At 52.9% G+C, this 27,818-nt stretch overlaps 1 protein-coding gene across 2 annotated transcripts; it reads left to right on the top strand.

The window, feature by feature from the left end:
• CAPN1 (calpain 1) lies at positions 1 to 27,224 on the top strand. Of its 2 annotated transcripts, none has more exons than XM_047070359.1 (22): positions 1 to 144; positions 967 to 1,234; positions 1,396 to 1,465; positions 1,740 to 1,858; positions 3,595 to 3,728; positions 3,819 to 3,987; positions 4,842 to 4,925; positions 5,279 to 5,364; positions 5,713 to 5,787; positions 5,925 to 6,085; positions 20,522 to 20,703; positions 21,446 to 21,457; positions 22,261 to 22,472; positions 22,569 to 22,608; positions 23,180 to 23,245; positions 23,337 to 23,394; positions 24,154 to 24,218; positions 24,632 to 24,700; positions 24,939 to 25,017; positions 25,612 to 25,728; positions 26,048 to 26,106; positions 26,439 to 27,224. In XM_047070359.1, exons 2-22 carry the CDS (start codon positions 968 to 970, stop codon positions 26,463 to 26,465), a joined length of 2,151 nt encoding a protein of 716 aa, XP_046926315.1. In that variant the 5' UTR covers positions 1 to 144; position 967; the 3' UTR covers positions 26,466 to 27,224. The 2 variants fall into 2 exon arrangements, with proteins under 2 accessions (XP_046926315.1, XP_046926313.1); XM_047070357.1 differs by lacking the exon at positions 1 to 144 and adding an exon at positions 244 to 345.
• The last annotated feature ends 594 nt before the right edge of the window (positions 27,225 to 27,818 follow it).

Consider the following 27,818-nt stretch of genomic DNA (forward strand, 5'->3'; position numbering starts at 1 on the left):
CGCAGTGCCCTTCCGTCTGGGCGCCGGCGGCCCCTCCCGGGGGACAACTCCGCCTTTTACTAATTTGTCCTCTCGCGGAGCTGGCCGCCGAGGGAGGGGCGGGGAGACACCGCTAGAGAGATAGTCGCAGAAGGTGGCGGAGAGGTAAGGGAGAGCGGAGAGGAAGCGGGGGTCGGAGCCCGGGAGGGGAGGGAGAAGGAGGAGGAGGGAGGGGGAGAGGAGGGCGGAGGAGCAGCGGGAGGAGGGCGGGGAGGAGCGCTCTTCCTGGTTGGGCCCTGCCCTGAGCCGCCACCCGGGAAGGCAGCCGCGGGGACCGCTGCGATCCCCCAAACACTGCTCCCCCAGGTAAGGAGCTGCATGGCCGGGCCGGGATTCCCCGACCCTTGGCCACTGCGGCCGGCCGAGGGGCTGCCCCTACCCCGGGGCCTTCTGCGTGCCTGGGACAGGGGCGGGGGCTGGGGAAAGCCGCACAGCCCGGGCCACCGGCCCAGCCTGCGCTCATCACTGTCTCCAGGGTCTGAGCTGGGGGAAGGCCAGAGGGGAAGGGGTCCAGCAGCCCTGAGCACCCAGCCTGCCTCAGGGGTCTGAGGACGGGGTCCCTGGCTGCCCGAGGTTCTCAGCCTCCAAGCCAGGGAAAGGGGCCAGCGCCTAGGAGCTTGGCTGTTTGGGGAGGGGGTTACCGTGTTATTATCTCCAGGCTCTGCCCTGCCCCACCTGGCTGGCTGGCCACAGCACTGCAGGCCCAGGACAATGGGAGTCTGGGAAGGGAGAGGTGGTAGCCTTGTGGGGGGGGGGGGGGTAGGGAGGTGGTGGCCAGCACACCTAGGGGCAGAGAAGCCCCTCTCCTGGATGCTGGGAGCATAGAGAGGTGGGGAAACCCCAGGTTTGGAAAGGAAGGGTGGGCAGCGGGCCACAGTTCTAGCCCCGGGAAGGCCTGGGTTCTGAGCAGGGTGGTCTGTCCTGCAGGATGGCCGAGGAAATCATCACCCCGGTGTACTGCACGGGGGTGTCTGCACAAGTGCAGAAGCAGCGGGCCAAGGAGCTGGGCCTTGGCCGCCATGAAAATGCCATCAAGTACATGGGCCAGGATTATGAGCAGCTGCGGGCTCACTGTCTGCAGAGCGGGGTCCTCTTTCGTGATGAGGCCTTCCCCCCGGTGCCCCAGAGCCTGGGCTACAAGGACCTGGGCCCCAACTCCTCCAAAACCTATGGCATCAAGTGGAAGCGTCCCACGGTGAGAGGGACCACCACCCTGGGTGGGACTCAGTTTACCCCCATCCTGGGTGAGGAGTGGGAACAGGACTCCACGTCCTTGGTGGGGAGTGGGGTCTGGGGTGGCTGGGTTCCAGTGTCTAGGAGGGCTGGCCCAGAGACAGGACTCTGGGTCTCTTGCAGGAGCTGCTCTCAAACCCCCAGTTCATTGTGGATGGAGCCACACGCACAGACATCTGCCAGGGAGCACTGGGTAGGCCCTGGGGGGGGGGGTGGGTTCTGGGTGTTTTTTCCATAATAGTTCCCCATGCCCGCTCCTTCCGGCTCTGCCCTAACCCCTCCCTCCTGCAAGCTCAGACAGGCTCTGGCTATCAGTGCTGGGCTGGTTTGCCTAGATTCCTGGGTCTCTTCTGTAAGTCGAGGGACCCGGCACCCAGGGAATCCCAGTTTCTCCCCAGCATGGGCCCTCGTGCATCACTGGGAGCAGATTGGCAGAGCAGGTCTGATGTGGGTCCCTCCCATCCCAGGGGACTGTTGGCTCCTGGCTGCCATTGCCTCCCTCACCCTTAATGACACGCTTCTGCATCGAGTGGTTCCACATGGCCAAAGCTTCCAGAATGGCTATGCCGGCATCTTTCATTTCCAGGTGAGGAGCCCCGAATCCACGGGGGACCAGGGCGTGGGGGAAGGAGGGGTAGCAGGCACCGGAGGAGGTGAGGACCGGTGACGCACAGCAGCCTGCAGTTAGGTGGCTTAAGTCCACACCCTGTGGGGGCCAGTCCTTCCTCTAGAAAGAATTTGACCTCCTGATACTATCTCAGATCTGTCACGTGTGAAACGATTGGGCAGGGCAGGTATTTCAGCTGGCAGTTTCCCTGTGCGTCTCACGGAGAAAGCGCTTGGAGGGATAGAGAGATCTCCGTGTTATATCCTGTGGGACAAATCCTTTTCCTCCACAGGGCCTCAGTTTCCCCATCTGAAAAATAAATAACGTTCCACGGGGAGAAACGGAACAGCACATGGGGCCGTTCCACCCAAGACGTAAATGTCTGCACCCACCCACCCCCACCTCCTCTTGTGACTTTAGCAGTCTCCAGCCTCTGACAGAGCCCTGCAGAAAAGAAAGACAGGATTTAAGTCTGTTTAAACCAGTTATTCCTTTCTTGCACACAGGACCCATTTCTCAAGTGACACTAAGGAATTCTCAGTCAGCTGACGGTGGGAGACACACACCTCCGGGAATCCTGGATGGCCCTAGTGGCCCCAGCCCTGCCCTCAGGACTCCCGGGGGCCCTCTCCTTACACCTAGTCAGGGAGTCCCTTACCCTATTCCGAGCAGACCAGCCTACAGGACCCACGGTGCCATCTACTTAGGCCAAGTGCTGCACCTGCTCCCCGAGCTGGTATGCAGGGGTGTGGCCTCGCTGCCCCTTCCTCCGCCCCCTTCCCTCTCTCCTCTAATCGGCTCCTCCTCAACCTCTTGATTGGCCCGTTCAACACTCCCCCTACAACCCTCACTACTGGGGTCCACCTCCTCCCTTTGTCCCATTGTTCTGCCCTCCTTCCCGCCTCCCTAGCCCTTGGCCGCTTCTGCCCCAGGGTCCTGACTCCTCTGGGCCCTGGGAAACCCGTCTCTCTGGCCATCCCTGAAGCAAACTCATGATTGCGGGGAACGTCACCCATCTTGTGGTCTAGATGCCACATTTTTGATCTACACTTAATTTACACGTTCACCCCCGCCCCCCATACACACACACACACACACACACACACACACACACACACACACACGTCCGGACCTAGCTTGGGGAGAGGAGAGATAGGGGGCTGGTTCCATGGAAGCCAGGTCCCCAGGGCTTTCCAACCTCTCCATACCTGACAAAGCACCTTGGTCTGTTTCGAAAATATCAGTAGTGCTGCCCTAAAAGCTTTACCTTTGTGATCGCGTTAGTGTTCCCTTGAGGACGGCCCTGCTGTTCCCTTTAAAAAAAAATTTTTTTTTTAGTGTTTATTTATTTTTGACAGAGAGAGAGAGACAGAGCATGAGCGGGGAGGGGCAAAGAGAGAGGGAGACACAGAATCCAAAGCAGGCTCCAGGCTCCCAGCTGTCAGCACAGAGCCCGACGCGGGGTCGAACTCACAGACCGGGAGATCATGACCAGAGCCCAAGTCGGACCCTCAATGCTCAACCGACGGAGCCACCCAGGCGCCCCCCTGCTGTTCCCTTTTATGGATAGGGAAACTGAGGCTCAGAGAGGATAACTTGTTCAGGATCCTGTATCTAGAGGCAGTCACGTCTCTAGTAAATGGCAGAGTTGAGACTTGAGCCGCGGCCTGGGAGATCCCAAAGCAGGTGTTCACTGTGCTCTCCCCCCCCTCCAGCTGTGGCAGTTTGGGGAATGGGTAGATGTGGTCGTGGATGACCTGCTGCCCATCAAGGACGGGAAGCTGGTGTTTGTGCACTCCGCCCAAGGCAATGAGTTCTGGAGCGCCCTGCTCGAGAAGGCCTATGCCAAGTGAGTGGGGGCCCGGGGCAGGGCTCCAGGCACCCCTGGGGTCTAGGGTCTCGTTTGATGTCAGAGTGCTGACCTGGGGCTGCCCTGCAGGGTGAATGGCAGCTATGAGGCCCTCTCCGGGGGCAGCACTTCGGAGGGCTTTGAGGACTTCACAGGCGGAGTCACCGAGTGGTATGAGCTGCGCAAGGCACCCAGCGACCTCTACCAGATCATCCTCAAGGCGCTCGAGCGAGGTTCCCTCCTGGGCTGCTCCATCGACGTGAGTGCACCCAGCCCTGCCCCCCGCGCCCCGACCTGTGACCAGTCTCCTCTTGCAGCCTGGCCTCATCCCTTGTCCCGGGCTTGGCTCCAGACCCTGTCCTTCACCCCACACCGTCTCTGGACGCTCCCCCGGCCTTATCCGTCCCTCCGGTCCCATCTGCCTCCGTTGTGTCTGGCGTCATCCCTGCCCCCCAAACCTCAGACCTCAGCTTGCCTTCCCGCCCTCCCGCCGCTTGTTCCTGTCATCTAGTGCTGTGCCCATCCGCCGTCCAGCTCACCAGCCTCCGACTTCAGCTCTTTCCTAGCCTCCGCTCCCGCCCGGCCTCCTTCACCCTCTTTGCTGCTGTTCTGTTCCCACGACTCACCCTTGATCTCAGCCTCCTCCCCCTACATCACTGCATCCTCGACTCTAACCCCGTTCCCACCTTCCACCTTTCCCCAGTCCTGGCCACCTCTAGCCTGTCCTCACCCCCTCCTCCACCTCACTGCATCCCTCCTGCAAGGGCCTTGGGGCTCTGGGGGAGCTACATGCGACTGTACGTGTGTGGACGTGCGTGTTTGCACGGAGTCCGGTCAGCTCTGGTCAAAGCAGTGTCAGTGGGCTGCCCAGGTCCCCTACCGGCGGTAATGTGGACGGAGTGCCCAGATGGCCCCTCTTCTAGGGGCACCGTGTGAGGGGCTATTAGGCGGAGTCAGGGTCCCTGCCTGCCACTCCCAATAGCTGTCGTATGTGCGTGGGGAACGTTCAAGACCCGTGAGTGTTTGGCACTCACCTCCTGACTGGGGATGGGGACGCCAGCCTGGTCCCCGGAACCTGGACCCTGACCACACACAGCACGTGTGTCTCTACAGATCTCCAGTGTCCTGGACATGGAGGCCATCACCTTCAAGAAGCTGGTGAAGGGCCACGCCTACTCTGTGACGGGGGCCAAGCAGGTACCACCGCACGTGGGAGCTGTCCCTGCAGGGTGGTTCCTGCCCCCTTGCTTGCCTTTGCCTGTCTGGCCTGTGACCAGGGCTGTGGGAGGGGCTAGCACTTCCTCTGACCTCCTGCAGCATCTTATTTGTCTCTTGGGGCCACTGGTCCCGAGATGTTTATCTTACCCTGCCCTGATTTTCTGTAGTCTTGTGCGTAGCTGCCTCCCTCCATGGTAAGTTCCTAGAGAAAGGGCTGTACTTCCCCTGGCGTGGTGCTGGGTACCGAGCGGGGCTCCTGAGGGTGAGGTGGCGGGCAGGGGTGTTTAAGGTGCGTGCCAGAAGCAGGCGCTGACGGGAGCTCTGGGGCACAGGTGAACTACCAGGGCCAGATGGTGAGCCTGATCCGGATGCGGAATCCCTGGGGCGAGGTGGAGTGGACGGGAGCCTGGAGCGACGGGTGAGGGGCAGAGGACGCTGGCCGGGGAGGCTGGGGAAGGCTGGTCAGTGCCACTGGCATTTCTGCTGGGGCTCTGCTCAAGATTGAACGGGGGTGGGGGGGGGGAGGGGTGGCATCTCCATGTTACCGGGTCTGGGGGGCTGTCCCGACAAAGCTCAGGCCCAACCGGCCTCCGCACCCAGCCTGTGAGCATCCTCAGAGCTGGCCATGACGAGGCAACCCCTGGGATGGAATCTCGGGCTTGACCATGGGGAGGTCTTCTGACCTGGGCTGAGAGCACAGGCCCCAGGAACAGAGGCCGGCGGGTCAGTTCCCACCAGCCCCCGGCAGCACCCTTCTCCCCGCCAGCTCCTCGGAGTGGAACAACGTGGACCCTTACGAGCGGGAGCAGCTCCGGATCAAGATGGAGGATGGAGAGTTCTGGTGAGCGCCCCCCCTCCTTAGTCAGGTCCCTCTCGGGGCCTGGCGCCCCAGCTCCCAAGCTGCACAAAGCCCGCATGTGCCTCCTCCCTGGGTGCCCTGGCTGGGGACCATGGCTCATCCCTGCACCGTGACCCCAGGATGTCCTTCCGAGACTTCTTGCGTGAGTTCTCCCGCCTGGAGATCTGCAACCTGACGCCCGACGCGCTCAAGAGCCGGTCCATCCGCAAATGGAACACCACGCTCTACGAGGGCACCTGGCGGCGGGGGAGCACCGCGGGGGGCTGCCGGAACTACCCAGGTGATCTGACCTCGCGGCCAGCAGGGCGCACAGGGGCAGGGAGCACGGGGTGGCAGTCGGGCCCTGCTGCCTCCCGGCTCGAGGGCCTCGCCCACCGCAGGTCCCCTGGCTGGGCCTCAGTTTCCTCGTTTGTAAGATAGCATGAGATAGATTGCGCTGAGCTCTGGGATTTGCTTTGAGACCCACAGTGTTGAATGTACTTGTAAATTCTGAAGAGCCATGCTGGATTCACCATCCTAGGGCCTGAGCCCAGGGAGTTAACAAGTGGAGAAGCCTCTGTTGCCATCCAGCCACTTTTCTGTCACTCCTCATTCTGGAACCTTCTCTCCTGGCCCACTGTCTTCCTCCCTGGGCCTCCATCACCTTTGCCTGGGCTTCTGAATCTATGTGGGTGACTTGGTCCACGGCCTGGCCTCTCTATTCTTCCCCGTCTTGAGCTGCAGTGGCCTTTTTTTCTTCCACCTTAGTTCAGCCACCCCCTGAGACACCCGGGAGCCCAGCCACACCTTCCGGTCTGACCTCTGCCTTCACCCGTTCAGCTCCCTTATCCTGCAGCCCTCAGCGGCGTTTCGTTATCTGGTCCGTTAAAGCCACTGTTGTGGTGTCCTTTGTCTCCCGTCTTGTCTTCTCATCAGGTTAGCGTCGTCGTTGTAATCTTGTCCCTGCAAACACTCTGCCTCCTGCCTTGTGGCTCCCTCTGCTCCTCCCCCGCCTCCCCCGGCACAACCAGAGTCCTAACTGAGCCCCCTTCATCAGCTTCAGGACCACCGAGTGTGGCTGCAGAGAAAATCACACACCCGGGGCTGCACCTGCCCTGTGAATTCACGGCCACAAATCCCAGATGACCACCTTTCGTGGTCCCCAACAAGTCCACTGCTGATGAGTAACGTTCCCATGCCCTCACACTGGCCTCCGTGGTTCCTCCCATCTGTGGACTCGGCCTTGTGCTTCACTGGAAGATAGCTGTCTTCACGCAGGGCACCTCCTGGATTCGCCCCGCCTGTCTCAGCCTGTCATTACTGCCTTCCCGACTGTGACAGTGGCAGAACTGTCCGTGCTCATGGGGACCACGCCCAGCCCTGCTCTTGCTCGTGTTCTCCCATGTGTCTGGAAGCCTTTGGTTCCTTCATCCTTCACTTCTTGCTCCTGGGTCATTATGGAGAATCTCCTGGCTTAGAGCAATCCTCTTTTTGACCCCACGTTCCTACCCATTTCTGGGCTCCCCTTCGAGGCAACAATGTCCAGCTTGCCACCCTCCTGCGTTTCCTTTCCCACTCCCAGCTCACGTTGTAACCCACGCCCGTCCAGCTTCCGTCCTCACCACGCTACTGTCACTGCTGGTTTGAAGGCCACACCGGAGCCTTTGTCTTTGCCAAACCCACCTCCGCTCTGTTCTCACGTCCTGCGTTCTCCACCTTCCCAGCATGGCTCACAGCCCCGTTTTGGTCTTCTTCTCCCTCATGGGGATCCAATTTGAGCTTTTCCTCAACTAGAAGACCACTGTTCCCTGCATCATTTAGTGCGAAATCTGTCCTTTCCTCGCTGTCCTGGAGTGACAGCTGTGTCCTGTAGCTCCCGTGTATGTGTGGCTCTGTTTCCGGGCTCACCATTCCATCCCTCGGTCTGTCCCTCCAGCTGATAGCACGTTGGTTTCATTGCTACAGATTTATAGCTTTTGGGCAGGGTGAATGCCTTCAAGAGTCTCTTAGCTATCCTCGCCCTTTGTTTCCCTGCGTGAATTTTAGAATCAGCTACCAGGTCGTACAAAGAATCCTTTTTGAGGCTTTAATTTGAATTGCACTGAATCTATAGATCGATTTGGGGAGAAAGGACATCTTTTTGGTTTTGAGTCTTCTTACCTAAGAATGTGGTATATCTCTTTCTTTATTTTGGTCTTCAGTGTCTCTCAATAACGTTTTATAATTTCTATTTAAAGGTTTTGAGATTTATTACTAGATACTGTATCATTTTGTTGCTATTATATTAAGAACATTAAAAAATGTAATGTTTATTTTTTGAGAGAGAGAGAGAGAGTGGAGGAGGGGCAGAGAAAGCGGGAGACACAGAATCCGAAGCAGGCTCCAGGCTCCCACCTGTCAGCACAGAGTTTGACACGGGGCTTGAACCCACGAACCGTGAGATCATGAACTGAAGTCAGACACTTAACCAGCTGAGCCACCCAGGCACCCCAGTGTTTATTTATTTTTGAGAGAGAGAGAGAGAGAGCACAAGCAGGTGAGGGGCAGAGCGAGAGGGAGACACAGAATCCAAAGCAGGCTCCAGGCTCTGAGCTGTCAGCACAGAGCCCAACGTGGGGCTCGAACCTATGAGCTGTGAGATCATGACCTGAGCTGAAGTTGGATGCTTAACCTTAAGACTGAGTCACCTAGGCGCCCCAGTATCTCTTTTTAAAATTACATCTCCCATGTAATAGTGGCTGATAAACAGTAACATGCAGTTGACCTTTTAAATGTATTTTATATCCAGCAAACTTGTTACACTATAATTAATTTTACTGATTTATCTATAGATCCTTTTTGATTTTCTAATTGCAAATAATGGTAAATTTGTTCGTTTCCAATTCTTATAACTCGCACACTCCACCCATTTTACTGAGCCAGCCAGGCGCCCCCTCCCCCCACCCCCACCCCCACCCCTTAGCCCTTTCATAAAGGACAACTTTTTACTACTGGATGTTTACTACAGATTTTATCCCTAAAGTTTCTTCTGTTCTAGTTTTTTTGTAGATGCCTTTATCATATTAATGAGGTTTAATGTCATTAAATGCTTTTAGGTGTATTTATTACTATAATATGCTGCTTATCTCTTAAAACGGTAAATTACGTTAATCACTTTTCTAATATTAAATCAACCTTACATTCCCGAGTGAAAAAACAACAACACGGTCATGACATAGTTTTTTCAACTGTAGTTTTACATCCAAGTTCACAAATGAGATTTGCCCGTAATTTTCCTTTCTCATACTGACCTTGTCTAGTTTTGGTACGGGTACTATATTTGGCTCAGAAGGTGAACTGGGAAGTGTTCTTCTTCTATTTTCTGGAAGAGTTGCATAAGATGGGATGATTTGTTGCTTAAATGTTTGGTAGACTTGATCTTTAAAGCTATTAGCCCTGCTCTGTTCTTGGTGTGAAAATTAACATTTTGATACTGATCTTTAATGGTTATAGGATTATTCAGGGTCCTTTATTTCTTCTTGAACCTATTTTGACCAAGTTGTGTTTTCTAGGAGTTTATTTATCCTTTGCCTCTGTTTTCAAAATTATTAGCAGAAAGGTATTAATATATTCCGATACCTCTTCTGTAATGATGTCCTCTCTTATTTATTGTATTATTTATTTGCCCTTCCCTTTTTTTTTTAATATATTTTTTTAACGTTTATTTTTGAGAGAGGCAGAGAGACAGAATGCAAGCAGGGTAGGGGACAGAGAGAGAAGGAGAGACAGAATCTGAAGCAGGCACCAGGCTCTGAGCTGTCAGCACAGAGTCTGATGGGGGGCTTGAACTCACGGACTGCGAGATCATGACCTGAGCCTAAGTCGGTTGCTTAACCGACTGAGCCACCCAGGCGCCCCTGCACTTTCTTTCATCTTTATTAATTCTGTGAGAGGTTTGTTGGTATTATGCTTAAAGAAATGACTTTTGACTGTTGGTCTTTGTATAGTATTATTTTCTTTTTTTTATGTTTGTTTATTTTGGTGGGGGGTGATTGCGATCAGGGAAGGGGCAGAGAGCGAGGGAGAGAGAGAATCCCAAGCAGGCTCTGCCCTGTCAGCATAGAGCCTGATGCGCGGCTAGAACTCAGGAACCTGTGAGATCAGGACCTGAGCTGAAATCAAGAGTCAAACACTTAATGGGCTGAGCTACCCAGGTGCCCCTATAGTATTATTTTCATATGACTGATCTTTGCTTTTCTATTCACTATTTCATTCCTTTGCTTTCTTTAGATTTATTTTTAGACCTTATTTTATGACTTCTTAAATTAGTGGCTTATTTCACTAATTTCGATTATTTTTTTCTTTGTAAACACCTGAGGTGATACATTTCCTTTCCAAGTGCATCTTTGAGTTACACAATTTTGATAATGTTTTGAATAACTGGTATAATATGCTATAAAACTCCCACTTTTAATGTATACAATTCAGTGGTTTTTGGTATACTGGTAGTGTTGTGCAATTATCATCGCTAAGGCCAGAACATTCTCACTACTCCCAAGAGAAACCCTGTATCCATGAGCAGTCACTCCCTGTCTTCCAATCTCCCCCTAAACCCCTGGCAAACACGAATCTGCATTTTTTTTTTTATCTCTAGATTTGCCTCTTCTAGACTTTTCTTATAAATGGGATCACACAACATGTGTGGCCTTTTGTGCTTCTTTGTTTATTGTGATGTTTTCAAAATCTGTCCATCTTGTAATGTGTGTCAGGACTTGATTTCAATTTTAGGGCTGAATAATATTCCACGAGTTGGAGATACCACATTTTGCTTATTCATTCATCAGTTGACGGACATTTAGATTGTTTCTAGTTTTGGGGTATTATGAGTAGGAATGCTATGAACATTCATATACTTGTATTTGTGTGAGCAAAAGTTCTCTTGGGTCTCTAAGTAGGAGCAAAATTGTTGGGATCCATGGTAACTCCCGTGTTTAACTTTCTGAGGAACTGCCAGCTGTTTTCCAAAGTGACAGCACCATTTTACGTTCCCGCTAGCAATGTGTGAGTTCCAACTTCTCCGCATCCTTGTCAACACTTGCTGTTGTCCATGGTTTTTCGCCATCCTGGTGGGTATGAAATGGTATCTCATTGATGATGTGCATTTCCCTAATGACGAATGATGTTGATAAGAATATCTTTTTATGTAATTATTGGGCACTTACATATATATTTCAGAGTTTCTATTCCAGTAGTTTGCCCATTTTTAGATTGGGTTGTCTTTTTTTTTTTTTTTTTTTTTTTAATTCATTTTGAGAGAGAAAAAGAGAGCAAGAAAGAGAGATTACGGGGTAGGGGCAGAGAGACAGGGAGAGAGAGAGGATCCCAAGCAGGCTCTGTGCTGTCAAGGCAGAAGTCTACATGGGGTTCCATCCCACGAACTTAGAGATCGTGACCTGAGCTGAAACGAAGAATTGGACACTTAACCGACTGAGCCACCAGGCACACCGAGTTGTGTTTTTTTATACATTCTGGATATGACTTTGAGATTGATGATTTGCATATAATTTCTTCCATTCTGTGGATGTCTTCATTTTCTTGATAATGTCCTTTGAAGCATGGAAATTTTTAATGGTGATGATGCCCAATTTTCAATTTTTTCTTTTGTTGCTCATGGTTTTGGTGTCATATCTGAGAATCTATTGTCAAACCCAAGACCATGAAGATTTATCCTTGTGTTTTCTTCTGAGAGTGTTACAGTGTTAACTCTCATATTTAGATTGTTCATCCATTTCAAGTTAATTTTTGTATAGGCATACCTCAGAGATAAATACTGTGGGTTCATTTCCTGACCACCACAGTAAAGTAAATACCACAATAAAGTGAGTTAAGTGAATATTTTGGTTTCCCAGTGCCTATATTATGTGTATGCTATACTGTATTCTATTAAGTGTGCAATAGCATTATAACGTCTTAAAAAAATTGTGTACATCCTTGATTTAAAAATACTTTATTGGTGGGGTGCCGATGCAGAGCTCAAACCCACAAAGCCATGAGATCATGATCTGAGCTGAAACTAAGAGTTGGACGCTTAACTGACTGAGCCACCCAGGCACCCCTAAATCACAAATGTTCTTAATGGCATCTAGAATGGCGAATCCTTTCCAGAAGGTTTTCAATTAATTTTGCCAGGATCCATTGGAGGAATCATCTTCCTCACAAGATGTATTTGTTTTTTTCTTTTTTCTTTTTAAAATTTTTTTTAATGTTTATTATTGAGAGACAGAGAGACACAGAGCGTGAGCAGGGGAGGGGTAGAGAGAGGGGGAGACATAGAATCTGAAGTAGGCTCCAGGCTCTGAGCTGTCAGCACAGAGCCTGACGCGGGGCTCGAACTCACAAACTGCGAGGTCATGACCTGGGCTGAAGTCGGTCACTTAACCAACTGAGCCATCCAGGCGCCCCAAGATGTATTTCTTAAGTGGTAAGACTTGAAAGTTGCAAGTACTCCTTGATCCAGGGGATGCAGGGCGGGTGCTATGTTAACAGGCATGAAAACAACATTAATCTTGTTCTGTCTCTATTGGAGCTCTTGGGTTACCAGGTGCATTGTCAGCGAGCAGGTCATATTTTGAAAGGAATCTTTTTCTAAGCAGTGGGTCTCAACAGTGGTCTTAAAATGCCCAGTAAACCATGTGGTAAACAGGTGTGCTGTCGTGTAGGCTTTGTTGTTCCCTAAAGAGCACAGGCAGAGTAGATATGGCAAAATTCTAAATAGCCCTAGGATTTTTGGAATGGTAAATGAGCATCGCCTTCAACCTAAAGTTACCAGCTACACTAGCCCCTGATTAGAGAGAGTCAGCCTGTCCTTTGAAGCTTTGAAACCAGGCATTGGGTTCTCTCTAGCGATGAAAGTTCTGGACGGCATCTTCTGATACAAGGCTGCTTTGTCTACATTGAAACTCTGTTGTTTAGGGCAGCCGCCTTCGCTAATTACCTTAGCGAGCTCTTTTGGTAATTTGCTGCAGCTTCTGCACGGCACTTGCTGCTTCCCCCTGCACTTTCATGTTACGGAGTTGGCTTCTTTCCTTAAACTTCACAAACCGGCCTCTGCTACCTTCACACATTAATTCTGCAGCTTCCTCACCTCACGCGGCCTTCATGGAATTGGAGACAATGAGGGCTTTGCACTGGATTAGGCTTTTGCTTCGGGAACGTTGGGGCTGGTGTGATCTTTCATCCAGACCACTAAAACTTTTCCGTATCAGCAGTAAAGCTATCTCACTTTCTTACCATGTGTGTTCACTGGAGTAACGTTTTTAGTTTCCTTCAAGATTTTTTTCCCCTGCACTCACAGCTTGCAGTTTGATGCGAGAGGCCTAGGCTTCTGCTTGACTTTTGATAAGCCTCATCATTTCTAGCTTTTGATTTGAAAGTGAAAGACAGGACTCTTTCATTGGAACACTCAGAGACCTTTGTAGGGTTATTAATTGGCCTCGTTCCAAGATTTTTGTATCTCCAGGAATAGGGAGGCTCCAGAAGAAGGAGGAAGATGGGGGAATGGCTGGCTGGTGGGTGGAACAGTCAGAATGCACACAGCAGTTTTCTAAGTTCGCTGTCTTACGTGGGTGTGATTTTTGGTGCCCCCAGACAAGCACAGTAGCGATGTAAAAGATCACTGGTGTGAGATAGGTGCCCAACTTCATTCTTTTGCATGTGGAAATTCATTGTTTCAGTATCATCAGTTGCAAAGACTATTCTTTCCCCATCGAATGGTCTTGGCACCCATGTCAAAAATCAGTTGGCCATTGATGTCTGGGTTTATTTTTGGACTCTCAGTTCTTTTAGTCTGTATGTCTATTTTTATGCGAGTACCACACTGTTGTAATTACTGTAGCTTTGCAGTAAGGTTTGAAATCAGAAAGTGCGAGTCTTCCAACTTTTGGGTTTTTTGCATAATCTTTTGGCTTCCGGGACCCTTATAATTCCATATGAATCTGAAGATATGCTTTCCACCTCTGTGAAAAGGCTGCTGGAATTTTAAGAAAGATGGCATTGAATCTGCAGATCACTTCAGGTAATGTTGACCTCATAATACTACTAAGTTTTCCGATCCATGAACATGGGATGTCTTTTTATTTTTTCATGTCTTTAATTTCTTTCAGCAACGTTTTGCAGTTTTCAGTGTTCAGTCTTTCAACTCCTTTATTAAATTTATACCTAGATATTTTATTTTTTTGGATACTATTGTAAAGGAATTGTTTCCGTAATTTACTTTTTCAGTTGTTCATTGCTGGTATATGGAAAAACAACTGATTTTTGTGTCTTGGTCTTGTAACCTGCAACATTGCTGTATTTGTTATTAGTTCTAGCAACTTTTTTGTGGACTCTATGTTTTTCTACCTACAGGATCATGTCGTTTGCAGTTAGAGATAGTTTTCTTTTTCCTTTCCAACTTGAATACCTTTTTTCTTTTCCTTGACTAATTCATCTAGCTAGAACTTCCCATACAGTGGTTGTGTAGCAACGATGTAAGCAAGCATCTTGTTCCTGATCTTAGGGTGAAAGCTTCAGTCTTTCGCCACTGAGTATGATGTTAGCTGGTTTTTCCGTAAACACTCTTTGTCATATTGAGGACATTCCCTTTTATTCTTAGTTTCCTGAATGTTTTTATCATGAACATGTGTTGGACTTTGTGAAATGCCTTTCTGCATCAGTTAAGATGATCATGGGGTACCTGAGTGGCTTAGTTGGTTAAGCTCTTGATTTAGGCTCAGGTCATGATCTCACAATTCGTGGGTTCAAGCCCTGCTTTGGGTTTGGTGTGGACAGTGAGGAACCTGCTTGGGATTCTCTTAATCCCTCTCTCTGCCTCACCCCTGTGCGTGCTCTCTCTCTCTCTCTCTCTCTCTCTCAAAATAAATAAACTTTAAAATATATTAAAAAAAAAAACCATGATCATATAGGTTTTTCCCCTTTGTTCTATTAATGTGGCTTATTACATTGATTGACTTTGTGTTGAACTATCCTTCGTTCCTGGGATAAATCCTATTTTGTTGCATCTCGTCCTTTTAATGTACTGTTGGACTTGATTTGCTAGTATTTTGTTGAGGATTTTTATGTTGATATTTATAAGTGATATCATCCTGTAATTTTCTCGTGATGTCTTTATTTGGTGGGCTTTGGTATCAAGATAGTGTTGGCTTCATAGAATGAGTTAGTTTGTCAAAAAGAAATGATAATGTAAATGAGAAAACAGGGGTGCCTGGGTGGCTCAGTCGGTTGGGTGGCCGACTTTGGCTCATGCTTTGTGGGTTTGAGCCCCGCATCGGGCTCTGTGCTGACAGCTCGGAGCCTGGGGCCTGCTTCAGATTCTGTGCCTCCCTCTCTCCCTGCCCCTCCCCTGCTCATGCTCTCTCTCTCTCTCTCTCTCTCTCTCAAAAACTAAATAAACATTTAAAAAATGCAAAAATATGAGAAATCACACAGAATGGTAATTAAAACAGTACGTACCTATGTTAGAAAAGAAAGATCTCAAATCAACAACCTGATCGTCTACCTTAAGAATGTAATAAAGGGTCAAATGAAACCCAAAGCAAACAAAAGAATGGAAATAATAAAGATTAAAGTACACATAAATGAAACAGAAAATGGAGAAACAATGGAGAAAATCAACGAGACCAACAGTCAGTCCTTAGAAGAGCTCAGCAAAATTGTAAAATCTTTAACCAAAGTAAACAAGAAAAAAAGAAGACTCAGATTACTAACATCAGGACTTAAAGAGAGACCATCATGATCAAACCAACAAAAATAAATGGATTATAAGGAAGTACTGTGAACCATTGTGTGCCAACCAATGAGCTAACCTAGGTGAAACGGACAAATTCCTGGAAAGAAACAAGCTACTGAGACCAACTTAAGAAAAAGAAAAAATCTGGATAGACCTGTAACAATTAAGAGTGAATTAATAACCAAACGTCCCAGTTATAACCTGCTAGTTACCGTTTTATTGTTGGTTTCTAACTTGATTTCCTTGTAGTCAGAAAACACGGTCTTATGAGATCGCAGCTTTGAAATAAACAGAAGCTGGTGCTACGGCCCAGCGCGTGTTCACATGTTCTCAGAAGACTGGTTCACGCTTTTATGTGTGTGTCTTATATGCCAAGCACTCCCCTAAATATTTTAAGTATGATAACTTGTTTAACTTTCACACTGACCCTGTGAGGCTGGCACTATTATGATACCTGCTTTACAGGTAAAGAAAGTGAGGCACTGATAAGTGACGGAGCTGGGATTCGAACAGAGGCATCGCAGCCCTACAGTCTGTTCTCTCCAACGATCCGAGTGTCTCACAATTCTGAGTGTTAAGGGGAATGTTTTATAATTGTCCGTCAGATCACACTTAATATTTGGTCGGCTTAATTACTGGAAGAGGGAAGATAAAGTCACACACCATGCTGATGTTTTTGCTAGTTTCTCCCTTTATATCTGTCATTTTGCTTTACAGATTTTGCGTTATGATATTAGCTGCATCAAGCTTAGACTTGTTATAAGTTCCTAGTGAGTCAGACCTGTTTTGTTGTTGTTATTTAATGGCTGCCTTCTCCGGGTGTAATTCTTTAACTTTCTAGTCCCTCTCAGTCGCGGTCACTATAGCTGTTCCAATGTTCTTTCCGCTAGTATTTTTGTGGTATATTTTGTTATACTTTTTGATGTCTAATCTTTCTATAGCTCAGTGTTTTGGTGGTTATCTCTTGTAAACAGCACGCCACTGGCTTTTTGATCATCCGGTTTGAAACATTTTGCCCTTGGATTGGAAAGTTTAGTCCATTGACATTCATGGTGATTGCTGATGACTTTGTATTTATTTCAGCAGACTTCCTGTGCGTTTTCTGTTTGTCCCTCCTGCTATGCCTTATTTTGGATTGAGTTCTCTTGCTTTTCTCTCTACTAGTTTTCCCGTCTCTGGGTTTGGAGGACCGAGGTGTTTGCTCCGTTTCATTATTTGATACAGCCCATACTCACTGGCTCACCCATAGAAGAACAGTCTTTATTGCTCACCAATTCCACAACTTTTATCTGAGCTCATTTTCCATCTGCCTAAAACATAAGCCTTCGTATTCCTCCTTCTCCTTCCCCTCCACCTCCTTCCCCCTCTTCTCCTTCTATAAACTCTCTCCACTCTTCTGAAAATACCTCTGCAGTGTGCTCGTTCTTGACAATTCTCTGAACACAAAATTCTGGATTGCATTCCTTTTAGTCCATTGGAAGTACCGTTACTCTTCTCTCTGCTTCTCTGGTTGCTCTGTGAGCCGAGACTCTGTCTCCCACGCCTTCTGTGATGCTTTGTCTTTTCTGTTTTAAGATTGTTCATCTTTTTTTTTTTTTTTAACGTTTATTTATTTTTGAGACAGAGAGAGACAGAGCATGAACAGGGGAGGGGCAGAGAGAGAGGGAGACACAGAATCTGAAACAGGCTCCAGGCTCTGAGCTGTCAGCACAGAGCCTGATGCGGGGCTCGAACCCATGGACCGTGAGATCGTGACCTGAGCCGAAGTCGGACGCTTAACCGACCAAGCCACCCAGGCGTCCCAAGATTGTTCATCTTTGAGGGGCACCTGGGTGGCTCGGTCGGTTAAGCGTCCGACTTCAGCTCAGGTCACGATCTCACGGTTCTTGGGTTCGAGCCCCGCGTCGGGCTCCGTGCTGACAGCTCAGAGCCTGAAGTCTGCTTTGGATTCTGTGTCTCCTTCTCTCTCTGCCCCTCCCCTGCACACGTTCTGTCTGACTCTGTCTCTCAAAAATAAATGAATGTAAAAAAAAAAATTTTTTTTTTTTAAAAAAGATTGTTCATCTTTGATATTCCGTAATTTCACCAAGATGTATTGAGGTGTGGATTTCTTTTTATTCTGCTTTGGATTCACTGGGCTCCCTGGGCCTGCAGGTTGATGTATTTCAACAATTCTAGAAAATTCTTAGCCATGGTCTTTTAGAATAACAGCTCCTTCTTATACTCTTCATTTTTTCCTTTTAGAATTCTAATCAAACGTAAGCTGGAACTCCTCACTCAATCATCTAGTCTCTTATCATTGCTCAAATTTGCCGTCTCCTAATTTCCTTGCATTGCCTTCTGCTTCTGGGTAGTTCCTTCCGATCCATTCTCATTTCACGAGTTGTCTTTTTTGCTGTGTCAAATCTGGTGGTTAATCCTTCTAACAAGTACTTAGTTTTATTAAAAAAATTAATGTGTAGAAGTTCCAGTGGCTCGTTTTCAAATCTGTTTATTCTTGCTCATATTCCCAAGCTTCTCATTTGTTTCTTTAAATATAATAAACCCAGTCTTTTATATTCTGGCATCTAATTATTTCAATATTTTTAGTCTCAGAGGGTTGGTGTTTTGGTCCATTGTGGCTGCTGGTTCTCACTTACTCATGCCTTCTTTCCTTGTGAGATTTTTGTCTCCTTTGGCCTAGAAGTTCATCTGTGGGAGTTCTTTGAGTCCTTGGGTGAAGTTAGGTTCTTCCGGTGTTTCCATCAGTCACCTGGGATGACTCTTTGAATCCCAGGACACTTTTAAAAATAAATTATCTCCTGAAGGTTTCCTTGACTTCATAGGCAGAACGAGTTGAAACTGGGGGCGTGTGGGTGGCTCAGTCGGTTAAGCGTCCAACTTCAGCTCAGGTCATGATGTTCTGGCTCGCGAGTTCAAGCCCCACGTTGGGCTGTGTGCTGACGACTTGAAACCTGGAGACTGCTTTGGATTCTGTGTCTCCCTCTCTCTCTGCTCCTCCCCCACTCACGCTCTGTGTCTCTCTCCTTCAAAACTAAATAAACATTTTTGAAAGATTTAAAAAAGGGGCGCCTGGGTGGCTCAGTCGGTTAAGCATCCGACTTGAGCTCAGGTCATGATCCCACAGTTCGTGGGTTCGAGCCCCGCATCGGGCTCTGTGATGATAACTCAGAGCCTGGAAGCCTGCTTTGGATTCTGTGTGTCTCTCTCTGCCCCTCTCCCGCTTGTGCTCTGTCTCTCTCTCTCTCAAAAATAAACATTAAAAAATTTTTTTTAATTAAAGAAAAGAAGGAACAAATTGGAACTGCAAGATCACGTGAAGGCTTGTGGTTATAAATTCTTGGGGAGAATTTTTTTTTTCCTTCCTCCCAGTGGGGTTTATTTTTCTTTCCTACGTATGCTGTTGGCATTCCTCATAGGGGTCCCAGTTTTATTGCAAAGATCTCCTGCTAGATTTTGTCTCCTGTCCCTGTACCCAGGGCTCAGGGTCTCCAGGAGTCTGCAGGAGTCCTTCGGCATTATTTACCTCACAGGGCTCCTAGTGGCCATGTTTTTAAAAAGGCTTTATTGAGCTATCACTCACATACGGTCCAGTTCACCAACTTAAAGTGGAAAATTCAGTGTGGTTTGCATATATTCACAAAGTTGTGCGTCTATCAGCACATCAATTCTAGAGCATTTTTATTACCCCAAAAAGAAACCATCCACCCTACAGCTGTCACTCCTGACCCCTCCTCCTCACTCCCAGGTAACCGCCAGCCTCCTCTCTGCGTCTGTGGATCTGCCCGTTCATAGGCTTATCTGTGTTAGAGCCCATATCGGTACTCTCTTTTTGTTGCCGAATAATATTCCATTGTTTGGTTATACCACGTTTTTAAAAATCCATTTCTCCGCTGATGGACGGTTTGGGTCACTTCTACCATTCGGGTATTACAAATAATGCCACTGTGAACACTTACATCCACGTTTTTGTGTGGATGTACGTTTTCGTACATTGCAGTTATTGAGTATCATTGCAGGGTCGTAGGATAATTCTGTGTGTAACCATTTAAGGAAGCACCAGACTGTTTTCCGAAGTGGCGGCCCCGTGTTACATTCCCACCAGCAGTGTGTGAACTTCTGATTTCTCCACATTCCCGGCTAACACTTGATATCTGTCATTTTGGTTAATGTCAACTTGGGGGGGGGGAGGGGGAGGGGAATGCTGTGGCTTATTAGTGCCTCTAAAAAGCCGCTTTGCTTACTGTGTCCAGCACCTGGTTGTTTTAGGGGGTCGTGGGCAACTGAGTCACCAGACTGCCAGAGACGCAAGTCTCTGTCACCCTTTGCAGCCGAGTGGCCTCCTATCAGACCCTGCCTTGTCTTTTTCTCTCCTGAGTCATCGTCCACACAGCAGCTCCAGCTACCTTTGCAAATCCGAATCCATTCATGCCGCTCCTGGTGCAAGCCTGTTGGGGCGTGGGGAGGGCCTTTTGCCCTTTGATTCAAACCACCCTCCTCACTGCCCACCCGGCTCCCGCCGACCTTTGCCACTGTCCACATTTCCCGTGCTTGCCGGAGCTGGGTGCTGCATTGGACACCGGCCGTCTCCTCGTGTGGGTCCTTGTTTCTCCCTCCTGCTTCCCAGTGTCTTCCCAGGGCTTCTCCTTCAGATCTCACTCAAATGTCACCTCCTCAAAGACGCCTTCCCTGACCGGCTCCCAGCTCCAGCTTGCTTACTCTTTGTAATTGTTCTGATAAGTGCCCCGACTTGCTCAGACTTGGCCTCCCCTCCTGGAATGTGAGCTCATGAGGGCAGGGACCGCGTGTGCCCCCCACTGCCCGTCTGTCACATGGCACACGGCGGACACTTAGTAATAATACCTGTTGGACGAATGAACGAAGGGACACGTGGGGGAAGGGAAGCCTGGAGGCGGGGACCACTCTGCTCTGCGCCTCCCCTGACCCGTCCCGCCAACCCACCTCCTACAGCCACCTTCTGGGTCAATCCCCAGTTCAAGATCCGACTGGAGGAGACGGATGACGCGGACGACGACTACTACGGGGGTCGAGAATCAGGCTGCAGCTTCGTGCTAGCCCTCATGCAGAAGCACCGCCGCCGCGAGCGCCGCTTTGGCCGCGACATGGAGACCATCGGCTTCGCGGTCTACGAGGTGAGCCGACCACACGATCACGCCGAAACGATCACGCCGAACCGGCGTCGAAAGCCGGCCTCCCGGCGCACCGTGGGCGAGCCCCACCAGGGGGCGCCAGAGGACACTGCCGCCACAGTCCTGAGGCAGGTGGCCCTGGCCACTGTCCCCCCGGAGGCGCCTGCCGTGGCCGCTCTTGGGCCGAGGGTTCTGGCTTAGCTGATGACTGTGAGGTAACTTCTGGGGGACAGACTTTGGCTCGGCCTCAGAGAGAAGTGGGCAAGTGGGCGGCCCTGGAGGAGTAGTGAGCTCCCTGTCTTAGTATATAAGCAGAGACGGGCCTGGGAGGGCCCTGCTTCACTCGCTGTGTTCAACACAGAAACTTCTGGACCTTCCTGGCAGGGAAAGAGAACCGCTACAGTCTCGGCCCAGGCCCGGAGCTCCCGACAGCAAACTGGTGGGGACTCTGATGACCCTGGGCTGTAGGACATTGCAGTTGGCCGCTCTGGGGGCTGTGCTGGGTCCGACTCAGAGCCAAGGCCCAGGGTGTTCCAGGGGTGAAGAGGACCTTGCCCGGGGCCTTTTCCTGAGGTCCTGAGGTGCCTCTCTGGCGTGACGACAGGTCTGGGCGGCCAGTGGTCCCGAGCCCTGCCTCCCGGTCTCCTCAGATCCCGTGATTCTTAAGAACTCAGGGCCTCTGTCCAGCACACGCTGCGCCTGTAGGCCAAGCACACATCTCTAACTTCTTCCATCTCTCTGGCAGGTTCCTCCGGAGGTAGGTGACATCTGACACCTGGATTCACATACCCCTGAACACACAAGGCCTGTTGGTGCCCAGAGGGGAGCAAGATGGCAGCAAGCCCACACGTAGAGAGTTAAGAAGTCACCTTGTTTTACTGTTCGCGAACCGTCTTCCCACCCCCACCCGGAGGGGGCAGATGTTGCTGTCCCAGGGGGTCAGGACAGGTAGTAAGTGAGAGAGCTGGGTCTGAACCCCGGCCCTCAGAGTCCCGCCCAACACGCACACACGAGGCTCTTCCCGCCTTACTGTTTCCGCTGAGTTAGTGCCGGCTGAGGATGCCTCGGGCATCGGTTAGGAGCAGGGCTGTGGACAGGCTGAATATTCTGCACCCTCGAGCGAGTGGCTTAAGCTTAGGCCTCGGTGTCAGTATCTGTAAAATGGGCACAGGGCGCCGCCTCACGGGGCTGTCGTGAGCTTTGAATGAGGCGCCCCGTGGAGGGTACCCCGCGGTGTCTGACTCGGGGGACGCTCTGGGTAACGATAGCGGGAATGTTATTTCGCCGGAGTCCTAGCGTTCACGTTCACCTCCAGAGTATGTCCTCACCTCCGCCCTGTGCGGTAGGCAGCGTTGTCCCCTCCATCTTGCGGACGGGGAAACTGAGACAAGATGATCTGCCGGGGCCATGCAGCCCGAGGGCGACCGGGCCGGGACCAGCCTGCCTGCCGCTCGGCTGGGGCCCGGGGCCTGCGGCCCGGGTGTGCGGTGTGCGGGCAGCTCCCCGAGGGCGGGCTGAGCGGCCGGCTGCAGCCCTCACCCCCTCCTCCCCTCCCACCAGCTGGTGGGCCAGCCGGCCGTGCACCTGAAGCGGGACTTCTTCCTGGCCAACTCGTCGCGGGCGCGCTCGGAGCAGTTCATCAACCTGCGGGAGGTCAGCACCCGCTTCCGCTTGCCGCCCGGGGAGTACGTGGTGGTGCCCTCCACCTTCGAGCCCAACAAGGAGGGCGACTTCGTGCTACGCTTCTTCTCGGAGAAGAAGGCCGGGACCGAGTGAGTAGAAGGCCCCTCCCCGGTGCCCACTCCCCGCCCCCCGGGCCCCCCTGCACCCCCACCCTGACTGGCCCCTGTGTCCTTCCACCTCTGCAGGGAGCTGGACGACCAGATCCAGGCCAATCTCCCTGATGAGGTACGTGCCCTGCCCGCCGCCCCCCCACCGCCCAGGTACCTTCCTCCTCTGCCTCACCCCTTCACCCTGGGCGTATCACGGGGACCTGGGTGTCCTGGCTCCTGGGAGCCCCCCCGGCAGAAACCTTAGGGGTAATACCAATCCCTCATCTGCCCAGCACTTTACGGTTTTGCAGAGGGCTTGGTGATAATAGTGACGCGAGGTCCCTGAGCTCTCGCTGGTCTCTGCCGGCTCTGTGCTGAGCTCCTTACCTGGTCACCCCTTTGCCTCCACAACAACCCTGTCCGGGTGAGGCCACCGTCTCCCCTTTCAGTGAGAAAGTCAAGTTCGGGGAGGTTAAGGAACTTGCCCAAAGCCTCCCCCACCATCACGGAGCTGAACTGCACTCTCCTCAGACCGCAGAGCCCCAGGCAGGGGGAGAGTGATTCCCACTTTACTGGTGACAAGAGGGAGGCTCAGAGACACGAGGAGGCAGGCGTGTGGTGATGAGTGGTCCCGGCCTCGCCCCAGCTGCTGCCCATGCGGGGGCCTGGCCGGAGCGCCCCTCACCTTCTCCCCCTTCTCTATCTAGCAAGTGCTCTCAGAAGAGGAGATTGATGAGAACTTCAAGGCCCTCTTCAGGCAGCTGGCAGGGGAGGTAGGCAGGGTGTGGTGGAGCGGAGGGCGGGGAGGGGGGCGCAGGGGCGCAGCGTTTCTCCAGGGTGGGTGCCTCCTCCCTCTTCCCCCAGGACATGGAGATCAGCGTCAAGGAACTGCGGACCATCCTCAACAGGATTATCAGCAAACGTGAGTGTCCCAGGACAGCAGCTCTCCAACCTGTATTCGGCGCCCCCCCCCCCCCCCGCCAGACTCCAGAATCGAGGCTTCTGCTCTCACACTGAGCCCAACCCAAGCCCTTGGTCTTCATGGGCAGGGGAAGCCCCCACTGCCTTTCTGAGCCCTGCTCACCCCCATTTTCCTCCCAAACTCCTTGCACCATCTTGCTGGACCCTGTTCTCCATGCCCAAGTGCCGTGACCTGGTGTCGTTAGAAGCCGAGCTGGTGACAGCACCGTAGGAGCAAGGAACAGGCCTCCCCTTCCTCTGGAAGATACGCCCCAGGGCCAGGCCGAGGGGCTGCCTGCAGACTCCCCCGCGTGCGCAGCTCTAGGCAGCCCCGCCCCCCAACCTTCCCTTTGCCCCTGCCTCTGACCTCCTTCCATGCTGTTCCCTCAGCCCAGACCCCTCTCCTCTTGTCCCCCTTCGGGGCCTGCGGCCAACCTCACCCCCGCCCTGGCCGCCTTGGCCTCACGTTTCTACTGCGTTTCTCCCACTTTGGTGTAGCACTGATCTCCTTTCATTCTTGGTTCTTCGTGGTGTAGACACCGGCTCGGTTGCTAAAGTACTTGACACTGTGCCGATAAAAGTGACCTGACGCACCCACTCTGCTAGGCTTTGCACACCAGGTGCCAGGAATCGAACTTCCCTGGTCCCCATCCCGCCCAGTGCCCCGGGGGCAGGCCCCGGAAGCCTGCTGCTTGAGGTGTTGGAACCGATTTTCTTGCAGACAAGGACCTGCGGACAAAGGGCTTCAGCCTGGAGTCGTGCCGCAGCATGGTGAACCTCATGGACGTATCTTTTGCTTTCGTTTCGTGAGGCTGCTTTGGTGTGGGGGACGTGGTGGGGAAGGACGCCCTGTGACCTTTCCCGGAACAGTGCAGAGAAAGGGACAAAGCTCTGTGGAGTGTAGAGGGACCAGTCCTTTTCCCAGGCCATTTCCCCATGATTGGGGGGGGGGGGGGGGGTGTGGGGACAGGGGGGAGGGGCAACTGAGGCACAGGCTTTGTGTTGAGTGAGAGGTAGAGCAGGGCCTGGGTCCTTGAGTCACCTTAAGGCTGGTGCTGTTGGCACCCCTCCTTGTCCAACCCCCCTGGCCCTGTGGGCGCCTGCCCTTCCCCCTCCCCTCGTCTTGCTGTCAGTCTCCCCTTCTCCCCATTGGTCCCTCACCCTGTGCGGGTTTAAGCTTCCTAACGGTAGCCCTCCAGCGGGACGGCAACGGGAAGCTGGGCCTGGTGGAGTTCAACATCCTGTGGAACCGCATCCGGAATTACCTGGTAGGTGGTCCCTCCCTCCTGTGCGGCCTCAGTGCCAGGAGGGGTCTGCTGCGGGCTCCCAGACGGGCTGCGTGGTCCAGGCCCTCCGCCCTGGGTCTGCCGCTCCAGACCCCAGCCCCCGGCCCACCTTTCGGGTCTTTGCCCTCCACCCGCAGCAGCCCCCCCCCGACCCTGGGGTGGGCCGGAAGGGCTGGGTGCCTCCCTCGGCCTGGCCCTCACCCTCTGTTCCCCACTCTAGTCCATCTTCCGGAAGTTTGACTTGGACAAGTCGGGCAGCATGAGTGCCTACGAGATGCGGATGGCCATCGAGTCTGCGGGTAAGGCCTGTCCCCAGGCAGACGGCCCAAGGCTGATTGCCTGTCGGCGGCTACCCAGAGTGGCGGCCCGCGGCCCCGGCCCTGTCCCCGGGGTGGAGATGGTGATGGTGTGGCGGTAACGGCCATCTCCTGTCTTCTTACTGAACTACTGAGCCAAGTGCTTTATCAGCGCTTCCTTGTGTCCTCACTGTGGCCTAACGGGGATAAGGTCTTTTACTGTCTCCGTCGCGCCCGGAGAAAAGCACGATTGGGGACAGAGACTGGCCTGCGGCCACACAGCCAGGGAGAGAGAGGTGGAGCTGGGCTCCAGAGCTTCCAGTGAGAGAGGTGCGGGCCTCCTCTTCACAGTCCCGTGTCAGGATGAGGCGAGGGCACTCGGCACAAACAAAACTGGACCCCCGGGCCCTCCTTGGCCGCCGATTCCCTGGGGCGGTCTGGGCTCCCGCTCCCTCGGGCTGGCACTTGCTTGCCCAGCACCCACCCCGCCCCCCGCACCCAGCTCCTGGCCCTACTCAGGTGGGGCTCACCCTGCCCAGGCCCCAGCCCCCCTCCCTGGCCCCGCTTCCCTGGCCTTCACGCACTCTCCTGGGCCAGGCTTCAAGCTCAACAAGAAGCTGTACGAACTCATCATCACCCGCTACTCGGAGCCCGACCTGGCCGTGGACTTTGACAACTTCGTGTGCTGCCTGGTGCGGCTGGAGACCATGTTCCGTGAGTGTCTTCATCTGGCTGCTGCCTCTGGTTCTGTGTCCCATAAGCTGATGGGAATGACAGCTACAGATGGGACCTCTGTGCCATGGCGTGTCCCAGAGAGGCGAAGTACCTGGGAACCTGAAGGCCGAGTCGGGAGACTGGGGGAGGGGGGAAGGCAGTAGGGGAGGGGGAGGACAGCAGAGAGAGCTGCTTCCCAGCGTGACAGGTGAGGGCTTGGGGTGCCGTGGGGATGTGGGGGGGAGGGGCGGGCGGCAGGGTGGTCCTGCATGAATGTCCCACTGATTTCCAATGCCAAAACGTCTTCTTTTGAACGTAGGGTTTTTCAAAACTCTGGACACAGATCTCGACGGGGTGGTGACCTTTGACTTGTTTAAGGTGGGAGCTTCCCTTGGCCGTGGCGGGGGAGGGTATTCGGGTGGTGATGCTTTCTACCCACCCGGGGCAGGAACTTGTGGCCTCAGAACCAGACCCAAAGGGCGGGCCTCTGGAAGGATGGAAGGATGGGATGGGGGTGTCTGGGTCTTGGGAAGGGAGGTGGGGGGCATGCTCCTGGAGGTCTTCGTGGGTGCCTGCGCCCTGGTCTCCCAGGGGTAGAGGAGGTAAGAAAGTGCCCCTCCCCAGAGACGGTGGCCCCTGGGCTAGGAGGCTGGACCGGGCGTTTCTGCTGTCCCTGGCTGACCTCTCTCTCTGCCCTCCTCTGCCGGCAGTGGTTACAGCTGACCATGTTTGCATGAGGCAGGGGCTCCGGTCCCCTTGCCGTGCTCCTCTCCCTCGTCTGCCAAGCCATGCCTTCCCGCCATGCCGCACCGGGCCACACCAGCTGCAAGTGCCTTCCTTGGAGCAGGAGGCGGCCTTGTCCTCCTGTCCCCTCACCTCCCAGCTGCCACGGTTCCTCTGCTCTGCGTAGAGCCGTGTGGCCCTCCCTGCCTTCTCCAGTCATGGGCTCAGATGGACTCCCCCCGCTCCTCCCGTCGCCAAACGAGGAAGGCCACTTTCGCTTGTTCCTGCCTCAGGATGAGGCTGCCAGGGGAGCTGACGGCCCCGGGCCTCCGAGCATCCTGACGTGTCCTCTCCCCTCGCTGCAGCCAGAGGGCACCCACCCAGCCTACCCAGCGGCCTCACCTGCAGACTTTACACCATAACCACTAACTCTGCACAGTCTGCCGTCTAGATGTGCGGAAGCCCTTCCCAGCCGAGGCCTCTTCCTGGGGCTGGGAATGCCTGTTCTCCCCCGTGCAGAAGCCAGTGCCCCTCACCTCCGTGGCCTGCCCCCCAGCCCTGCCCCACCTGCCGACCAGGAGTCACCTGGACTGAGGGGTGGTCAGGCGCTCCCTCCCTCGCTCCCTCCTTTTTTATATCGGTGATTTTAAAGGGGACTCTTCAGGGACCGGTGTACCAGTAACGGGGGTGCCAGAGGCACCTGGGTGTGGGGTGGGGGTGGGGTCTCGGGTTTCCATGCAGAGAGACCCCAAACAATAAAGGAAAAGGCCCCACATCTGTCTCTGGAGTGTGCTTCTGTCCAAACCTGCGGCCCAGGAAGGCATCAGCAAGCCTTGACCTTCAGGGACAGCCCGGGACCTCACACCACCCCTGCCCGCCCGCTGTCTCCTTCCCCAGTACCCTGGGGGCTCGCACCCCTGCCCGAGTACTGGGTATCTCGGACGTTGGGGGGGATGGGGCCCCAGCTGCAGGGACGGGGCCAGACTGCTGAGGTCCCATGTGACTCTGCTGATCCTCTGTGCCCTCCTCACAGCCCGGTCCCTGCCCTCCCTGTATACTCCAGCCTGTGAGGCTCTGGCTGACACCCAGACTCCCGCTGAGCACAAACCTGACCTCCCAGGAAGCTCCCAGCGCACAAGAGCCTCCTTCACCTAGACACCTGCAGCTTATGTAAGCCGCCCCAGCCCCTCTGGGGTCCTGGCTTTTCTTCCCATAGATAAGGGTGGGTTGCAGTGAGGGTGGAAGAGACAGAGTGGGAAGGGGGGGGGGGACCTGGGGTAAGCCACAAACTAGGATAGCATCTGCAGGGCAGAGGCTGACAGAGCCTGGGTCGGAGGTGGGAGCTGCCCTCAGAGCCCCAGGTGGAG

The sequence above is a fragment of the Lynx rufus genome, unplaced genomic scaffold, assembly GCF_022079265.1.
Source record: "Lynx rufus isolate CCGP_SWC_20201006 ecotype Redwood Valley unplaced genomic scaffold, mLynRuf1.p SCAF_9, whole genome shotgun sequence".
Lineage (NCBI taxonomy): Eukaryota > Metazoa > Chordata > Mammalia > Carnivora > Felidae > Lynx > Lynx rufus.

Bases quoted from the DNA above. Each gene is read 5' to 3' on its own strand.
- CAPN1 (XM_047070359.1), top strand. From the start codon at position 968: ATGGCCGAGGAAATCATCACCCCGGTGTACTGCACGGGGGTGTCTGCA. The intron at 25,729-26,047 runs GTGAGTGTCTTC...TTTTGAACGTAG, and splicing joins GCGGCTGGAGACCATGTTCC to GGTTTTTCAAAACTCTGGAC. The intron at 26,107-26,438 runs GTGGGAGCTTCC...CTCTGCCGGCAG, and splicing joins TGACCTTTGACTTGTTTAAG to TGGTTACAGCTGACCATGTT.